Raw genomic sequence first — 9,182 nt, forward strand, 5'->3', positions numbered from 1 at the left:
TTTTGCTCTCCAAATCACACTCACCTCCAAGGCCCATTTAAGAAGCTGGAGGACTCCTGTGCTGGGGAGTCAGAGAGCAGGCCCGGAGAAGGATGGACACAGTCCTGTAAGGCGGATAGAACAGCCCTAGAACCAACTGGGTTCAAGACCTGCAGGTAAGGCCCGAGAGTCCCAAATCCAGGACAAATGACTTGTGGGCACCGAGGAACAGACAAACCCAGAGAGAAATGGGCAGGACCCAGCCTAACAGCTTGCAGCTGGGAGTGGGGACAGCTGGGACCTGAATGGCAGGAAGCTTTTAATGACAAAAACCTACCTCCACCTGGACCCTGGGCTGGAGGTTGGGCCAAACCGCTTGGGCATCCCTCTGCACAGGAGGCCCCGTCTGCTGTCCGAACCTGGGGAGCCCAACAGATCCACTTTCCAGCGTTTTGCCAGGGACCAACCATCCATCACCCACCCAAGTGTGGAATCAGGGTGTGTTGGCCGGGACGAAGAGCCCAAGAGGAGCCTCCCAGGGACCAGAGCCTAAGCCCTCTCCCCACAGGCTCAGCTGTAGAGAATCAGACCGGTAGAGGCCTCAGGGACATATCTGAGGGTCTTGCTGCCCCCAGAGCAAGGGCCCCCAAGGAGGGGAGTTGTGACCTGCAAGAAGGCCCAGGCCCTGCCAGCACCCCTTCACAGGCAGAGCGAAAATGCATTTGCTGCAGCCCTCCGTGGTGGCTTGCAGGGGGTGGGGGGGAGGGAGAGGAGAGCTAAGAGCGAACCGACGCGACGGCCAGATTGGAGGAGCCAGTGCAGTGCGGCCCAGCTGGGGCCCGGGCGCCCTGATGAGGGCACTCACTAACCGCGCTGCCCTCAACACATAATCAAAAGGGGAGGCTGTTCCCATGGCTTCAAGTGCGAACTAGTGCATGCGATCTAGTGCATAAAAATAAGCTGACCTAGGACCTGGAGGAGGAGGTGGGAGCACACCTGCCCGCTCCCCCGCCCCCAGCTCTGACCCTGAGAGGGCCATTCAAACGACAACCACCTCTTCCTCCTTTTCCCTTCGTGGTGAAGGGAAAGGACCAGAGACAGAGGGTGGGGGATGGGGCGGGACCTGAGATTGGCGTGCGAGAGTCTATTGGTCAGAGGAGCTGCCGGTCAGGAGGGCAGCTCGGGCGAGGATTGGCTGCGTGAGGCGGGGCGCGGCGCGGCCAAAGAAGGGGCCCAAGGGGTGGGGCTGACGCTGCAGCTGGCGCAGCTCAGACAAGGAGCAGCCTCCGCGGAGCAGCCGAGCAGCCGCCTTCCCCCGCCAGTTCCCGCGCCCGGGCCGGGGCTAGGCCCCCCACCGCCGGGTCCCCGGGGGCTGCAGCAGCAGCGGCGGCGGCGGCGCTGCCCGCGGTTCCCGCCGGGGCCCGGGCGCCGGTCCCGCTCTGCAGGATGGGCACGGTGCTGTCTCTTTCCCCCGCCTCCTCGGCCAAGGGCCGGAGGCCCGGCGGGCTGCCGGAGGAGAAGAAGAAGGCGCCGCCCGCCGGGGACGAGGCGCTGGGGGGCTACGGGGCGCCGCCAGCAGGCAAGGGCGGCAAAGGCGAGAGCCGGCTCAAGCGGCCGTCCGTGCTCATCTCTGCGCTCACCTGGAAGCGCCTGGTGGCCGCGTCTGCCAAGAAGAAGAAAGGCAGCAAGAAGGTGACGCCCAAGCCGGCGTCCACGGGCCCCGACCCCCTCGTCCAGCAACGCAACCGCGAGAACCTTCTCCGCAAGGGCCGGGACCCCCCCGACGGCGGCGGCGCCGTCAAGCCCCTGGCGGTGCCTGTGCCCACCGTGCCCGCGGCCGCCGCCACCTGCGAGCCGCCGTCGGGGGGCAGCGCGGCCGCCCCGCCGCCAGGCTCGGGCGGGGGAAAGCCGCCGCCGCCGCCGCCCCCAGCCCCGCAGGCGGCCCCGCCGGTGCCTGGCGGCTCGCCGCGGAGGGTCATCGTGCAGGCGTCCACCGGGGAGCTGCTGCGCTGCCTGGGCGACTTCGTGTGCCGACGCTGCTACCGCCTCAAGGAGCTGAGCCCGGGCGAGCTGGTGGGCTGGTTCCGCGGAGTGGACCGCTCGCTGCTGCTGCAGGGCTGGCAAGACCAGGCCTTCATTACGCCCGCCAACCTGGTGTTCGTGTACCTGCTGTGCCGCGAGTCGCTGCGCGGGGATGAGCTGGCGTCGGCCGCCGAGCTGCAGGCCGCCTTCCTCACCTGCCTCTACCTCGCCTACTCCTACATGGGCAACGAGATCTCCTACCCGCTCAAGCCCTTCCTCGTGGAGCCCGACAAGGAGCGCTTCTGGCAACGCTGCCTGCGCCTCATCCAGCGGCTCAGCCCGCAGATGCTGCGGCTCAACGCCGACCCCCACTTCTTCACGCAGGTCTTTCAAGACCTCAAGAACGAGGGCGAGGCCGCCGCCGGCGCCGGGGGTCCACCCAGCGAGGGCGCACCTGCGGCCCCAGCCTCCTCCTCGGCCGCCAGGGACAGCTGCGCGACCGGAGCCAAGCACTGGACTATGAACCTGGACCGCTAGGGATACTAAGGGCCGCGCCCGCCCCCCGCCCCAGCCCCTGACACACGCTCGGAGCCCCCGGGACCATCAAGCCGCCGCCGCTGTTACCGCTGCTCCGCGCCCCGGCCAGAGGAGGAGCCGCCCCTGTCCCGCAGGGGAAGGTGGAGGCCAGGACGCCAGAGGCCGAGGCGTCTGGATTTGCTGGGCGTAGGGTGGGGGTGGGGGATGAGCGCGGGAGGGAGACCCCCAACCTCACCCTTTCTGTCTGTCTGCCCTTTCATCTCTCCAATCTGCCCGGGTCTCCCCCTTCCCTACTGTGTGTGAAGTCCATCTCTCTCGGTTTTGTCCATTTCCTCACCTCCTTCCTGTGTCTTCATCTTCCCTCCTGTCTGCCTTCCCATATCCTTCTCTGCCTTTCCATTTTCCGTTCCTTGGGTGTGGGTTTCCATCTCCATCTTACCCCCTACCTGACTATCTCTCATTGCCCCCGTTTCTCTTTCTGTATTGTGTCCCCATCTCTCCCTCTTGTTCTCTTTTTCCTCGCATCTTTCCTCCTGTCTGCCCTCCCGGCTCTGCCTATGTCAGCTTACGTTTCTTCCCCTGACTGAACCCTATACCTACTCCCCAGACCAAAGGGAATATTAGGTCTTAATTTGGATCGACTGAGGTTCGGCGAGAAACTGCAGCCCCGGGAGCCCGTACAGCCGCCAGGATGGTCCTTCGCCCCACCCCCACCGCCTCTCCCTACCTTTTCCAACGTGTTGCATGCCGGGAGTTGGGGGGGAGGGGGATGCCGGCTTCAGGAGGCTGAGGTTTGGGAGCAAAATCAACCTAGGAGGCCACCCCGGCGGCGGCGGCGCCTCACCGGAAGGGTGGGAAGAGACAGAAAACTCTTCTTACACTGGGGGAGGGGCACCCCTCTTCCTTATGCTTAGGTGTTTTTGTTTTCCTCCCTTTTAATTTATTTGGTTGTTTCCGGAGGCGGGGGGTGGATTGGGCCGGGAGCTGTCTGAGGTGCTGATCTGAGGCTGGACCGGAATCCTCCCGGCAGGGTACCAGGGACTGGGTTGGGCCTGGTGCCGTGTCCAAGGTGCCAATGATGCGGGCCGACGGTGCGGGCCGCACTGTCTGTCTGTCCGTCTGTCCCGGAGAGAACTATAAAGCGCTGGAAGCGCCTGCAGATGGTTTTGCGCCGGCCTTTCTTTGGGGCCCGGGAGGGAGGGAGTGGAACTGTCACAGGCAGGGCAGGAGGACCCCCATGGGGCTACTGGGGTAAGTCGAGTCCCTGAAAACTGCTACCCTCCCTCCCATTGGCTTCCATTTTACAGTGAGTAAAGTGAGGTAGCCAAAGATTGAGGCCTGATGATAAAGCTGAGTGCCGCCCCCCCCCCCCCGCCCCGCCTCCATCTTGTCTGACCTAGCTCCTTTTTAATGCCCAGGCAATTTAGGGAGTAAGTGATGAGGACAGCAGAAGTTGTTCCCCTTTCACAGAATGGTCCATTAAGGCAGAACTAGCTAGTTATTATTGCTGCTTTTCTCTTCCTCCTCCACCTCTCCCCGCCATATATCCGGTCAAGAGTCCAGTCAGGCCTAAGTCTGTGTTCACCACTCTCCGGTGGGGCCTGACTGCCAGTCAGCCCCCCACGTCTCCCCCCACCCACCACCCGGCTGCTTCAAGGCTGCTTCCCTCACACGCCCAACCAGGGCAGCCTTTGGAGGTCCATCCCCGCTTGAGAGTCGGACCTGGCCCTTTATCCCCAGGGATGTTGGGAAACAGGCACCTTGGGAGACGGGTGCTATTCTTTGGGGTTGAAAGAAGAGAAATAAGCTATTTGGCCTGAGATCCCTGTTTGGTTTCTATTGCCTTTTTAGCCACATGGCTAAGCGCCCTGTTCACTGTTTCACTGGCCCAAGGAAGCGTGGCTCCAGGAGAGCACTGGCGTCTCTGACCCTTGTCGCTGCCTGCCGAGACCTCAAGGATCCGGAGAGTGAACCAGGCGAGGCCGGCAGAGACAAGGTCCCGGATCGCTGTCCCTGGTGCTGAAGGGCGCGCTCGGGCAGGGTGGGGGCCTGTAGGGGCAGGAGGAGTTGCGGGCTCCTCCACAACTAGGTCTTCTGGATTATTTGAGAGAAGGGTGTGATCTATTCTGGTGGCGAGTTACAGGAGTCTGGCCCGAGAACCCAAGAATGCCGGCTTCCACTTGCCCTCCGAGGAGGACAGACCCCGACTCTCCCGCGACCTCGGCCCGGCGCCCTTGCACTCCGCCTGGAGCCGGAAATCCCCAGTCCAGATTTGTGAATCGAGTTCCCAGCGGGCAGGGAGGGAGGGCTGGCGGAAGGGAAGGCGGGAGCAGCCGCCCATTGGCTGGAATTTGGCGCAGTCAGCGCGGTGCCGTCATCTGTCTTGGTTTAGGAGGAGAGAGGGAGGAGCACTTGGGTCACCCCCCCCCCCCCGGCTGTCGCTATAGTAACCAGACTGGGTGAGCGGGGCCACCTCACCACCCTCCCACCTCTAGCGGGGGGAAACAATCCTGGTCCGCCTTATTTGGAACTAGTTAACAGGACTACCTGATTGGAATTTCTGCGTTAGAAGAGCCTAAAAGGGGTGAGAAAGAGACCAGAGAGCCTACAGAGACCCCCAAACATCCTGCCCTTGGAGGGCCTCCAGATACTGCCCCTGAACCCACAGACATAACACCCTCCCTTAGACTACACAGAACCTGCAGACTACACACACACACACACACACACACACACACACACACACGCCTCCAGGAACTTGTGGTCTGGCACTTGGGGACCTAGAATGAGAAAAAAGCCTAAGTGTGTGGTGTCAAATTAAATTTTACTTTCCTTGCCATGCCCCAAGGCATGAGACACTGCCAAATCCGATTAGAGGGTGAGGGACTTGAGGAGGATCAGCATGAATACGTGAAGAATTAGCCTCTGGGTCAAATGTGGTCAGACTCAAACTTGTTTTCTCTGGGAGGAGAAAGGCTCAGATTAGTCTTCTGAGAAGCCAAGGCGAGAAGGGAGTAAGTGCAGAAACAGAATCAAGTGCCTTCTCTTTACTGCTCAGAAATGAACCTCAGGAAAGTGAGTCCAGGCTGAGTAGGGAGGTGATGAAGAGAGCTCAGAGCTCAAGAGAGGGCCCAGCAGGGGTGAGAGGTGGACTGAGCAAAGAACAGAGATGGTGGATAGGAGATGGAAACCCAGCAGGAGTCATGACTCAGCACTTCCCCTTGCAAAGGGCTGGGGTGACTCTCCCAGCATAGGGGCAGCAGAGAAGGAAGAGAAGCAGGAAAGCAAATGGGCAGATAAGTGGTGATCTGACCATTTGCGTGATATATGCTGATACCTGCATTGATGTACAACCAAAGGCACACAATTTAACCCAGAAGCAGGTACATATGCATTTATACTGATGAATGTTCATTCAGTCATAACATTTACACATCTCCACTCTCCTCTTTCCTGTCCTCCTTCCTGGAGCAGAGGACATTCTGTCCTGAGAGCTATGCTTGCCTGTCCCTGGAATACCTTGGTACTTAATGGGAAAGGAGAAAAGCAAAAAACCACAGACATGTAGGGGGCGGGGGGGGGGGGGGTTGTCATGGTAACTGCTTTGCCTGCCAGGCAGGGTGCCCAGCAACCAGAGCATCTGGTGGTATCCAAGGGGACATCCTGTGGCCTCTACCCACCGGAACTCTGCCTCAGGCGCCCAGATGGGCATCTCTGGAAGATTTCTACAACAGAGGCTGCCAAAGCAGCCCCTCCAAAGGGACTGCTGGCAGCCAGTATGGGGGCCTGACCTTGCCCCTGTGCCCCACTTTAGGTGGTACTTCTGACCCCTTTATACATCATAAACAACATTCGCTATGAGTGGCCTCAGAACAGCAGAGGTTAACACTCTAAAGACCTTTCTTTAAGACCATCACCTTCCCTCTCAGCACCTTGCCACAGACCCTACAAGAAGGTCATCTAGACCCACACAGGCTAGGTATGTAAATGAGGGGTAGAAAAATAGTTTTAGTTCAGTGTGATGAAAGATTGGGTACAAGATAGATAAACTGCAGGGCACAGTTTCAGGATTCCAGTTCCTTTGACCTGAGTTGAATTCATCGGTGAGGTTTTTAGAGGCTGTCTCTCTGTTGCACTGGCAGGCTCGCTGGCTGACTTTTCACTCCAACTCCACCGTCTTTGTTTTCTCAGTCGTCAGGTTTAACCTCTTAGTTTCTGGCTTAAAATTCCCCCAATTCAGTTTGGGCTTTCATGTTTTCTTCTTCTTCTTTTTTTTTTTTTTCCTGGATTCTTCCCACTGTTTCTTTAGCAATTGGCTGCTCCCAAGTTCTCTTTCTACTTGGAGATAGTACCCACAATAGTTACTCCCTCTTTTAAGAATTTTCCCTCTATTTCTTTATAACTTTTGGTCCTAGTCTCCTGTTATTGATTTAGCTTCAAGCCCATAAATCATAAAATTCGTCTCCATGTGTGCATTTTTATATGACAGCCTAAAAGGAAGGAGGGATGATGATAAGCAATATAAACAGGGAAATCGGTACTTCTTTACAACCTTTCTACATTTTATTCCCTTTAAAAAATAATTTACATATTATCCCAGAAAAACACAGAATATCAAGAAAAGCCTAAGAAAAAAGAATAATGATGGAGGGCTTGCCCTACCAGATATTAATGTGTATTATACAGCAAAGGTAGCTAACGTATATGGCACTGATACAAGAATAGACACATCAATAGAACAGAACAGAAAATCGAAAGCTGAACTCCAAGGTATGTGGGAATTTACTATATGATGAAGGCACCATTTCAAATCCATTGGGAAAAAATTGGCTAGTCAGTAAATGGTTTGATACAACTGGGTAGTCATTAATATGAAGAAAAAAGGTCAATCCTTCCTCATTCTGTACCCCAAACTAAATTCTAAATTGATAAAAAAAAAAAATAGCTAGCAAAGCCTTAGAAGAGGGGACAATTTGAAAGTATCTACTAAAAATTTAAATGCACATACCTTTCTACTCAGGAATTCCAATTTCTAGTGTTGACCCTAGAGAAATACTTGAACATGTGCAGAAAGAGACAGGACAAAATTTATTTTATTTTATTATTGTTTGGAGAGAGGTAAATTGGAATCAACCTAAATATCCACCAGTAGGTTAGGGGTTAAATAAACTTTGACACATCCAAATTACCTAATACTATAACATTCAGTTAAAAATAATGGATTGGACTGTATGTACTGACATAAAGTATCTTCAAAACATGTAGTATCATTAAAAGTTGTATGATGATACATACAGCACCAAATCATTTATGCAAAAGCAAAACAAACTAAACAATAATTTGTGTGTGTGTGTATGTGCTGTGTATGGATTACAGAAGCTTGAGAAAGATATACATCACTCTTAATAAGTGACTTCTGGGAAGGAACTGGGGTTGACGTTGTCTAGGAGACTTTCACCTTATCTGTGGAGTTTAATTTTTTACAATAAAAATGTATTAGTGTATTGTTTGCATAATTAGGAAAAAGTAATTAATATATGACAATATTCAAATATTAAATAAAAATAATTGAAGAAAATATGGGTTATTTATTATTATTGTTATTATTGCATCTTGGGTTGGGTGGAGAACATCTTTTTAGAGGTAGAGAGACCTTAAAGGAAAAGATTGATTCATCTGAACCCTTTTAAACTTTTGAATATTAGAGAAATAAAAAGAACAACCACAAACAAGATTGAAAAACAAGCGACAAACTGAGAGAACATATTTGCAACACAATATTTTTTAATGGAAAAATAGCTAAAACTGTGAAGAGGTAATTCACAAAAAAATGTGAATAACCAGCAAATACATAATGAGATACTTAACTTCACTATTGACCAAAGAAATTCATGTCAAAACAGTAATGGTATATTGCATCTCTTATACTGAAAAAGATTATAAAAATAGAAAATTCCAACCATGGTAAAAACATGGGGGAGATGCGTACTTTCTCGCACTGTTTGTAGGCATACATGTTACTTAGTCTTTTTGGAGAGCTGCTTGGCTATGGATCAAAACGTGAAAGGCAGCATGCCCTTTGACCCAGCTACCACATTTCCAGAAATTTGCCCTAAGGAGATAAGTGGGAAAAGACCTGACACAAAGATGCTTATCACAACATTGTTTATAATATTAAAAAATTAGGTACAACCTGAATGAACATCAGTAGGAGATTAGGTAAATTGTGATAAATCAATATTCTTTAGGATATTGTGGTCCATGAAAAAATGCTGCCTTGATCTATATTTATTGATATGAAAAAGAACAAAGTGAAAATGGCAGGTTAAAAACAATATAAAATGGTCTCATTTGTGTAGGAGGAAGAGAGACGGAGAGTTCTTTAAATAGCTGTTCTTTTCTTGTCATTCAGATCTCAACTTAATAGCCAGCTCTTCCTGATGAATTCATCTCAGCCTGCCCCACGGTCACTCTCCATGACATACCTCTGATTTATTTTTTTCATAGCATTTGTTCTCACTTGCTAATTTTTTTGTTATTTATTTTGTATTCTTTCCATAAAAGGTCTATCTTGTTCACCGCTGGATTCGCCGCACCTAGCATAGTGATGGGTACATGGTAGGCAGTCAATAGATACATATTGA

General features: G+C 53.0%; 1 protein-coding gene across 1 annotated transcript; it reads left to right on the forward strand.

The window, feature by feature from the left end:
- Positions 1 to 1,341: 1,341 nt before the first annotated feature.
- Positions 1,342 to 3,755, forward strand: CDK5R2 (cyclin dependent kinase 5 regulatory subunit 2). Its single transcript, XM_058533022.1, has one exon. It carries the CDS (start codon positions 1,426 to 1,428, stop codon positions 2,536 to 2,538), a length of 1,113 nt encoding a protein of 370 aa, XP_058389005.1. The 5' UTR covers positions 1,342 to 1,425; the 3' UTR covers positions 2,539 to 3,755.
- Positions 3,756 to 9,182: the final 5,427 nt, after the last annotated feature.

The sequence above is a fragment of the Diceros bicornis genome, chromosome 37, assembly GCF_020826845.1.
Source record: "Diceros bicornis minor isolate mBicDic1 chromosome 37, mDicBic1.mat.cur, whole genome shotgun sequence".
Taxonomy (NCBI): domain Eukaryota; kingdom Metazoa; phylum Chordata; class Mammalia; order Perissodactyla; family Rhinocerotidae; genus Diceros; species Diceros bicornis.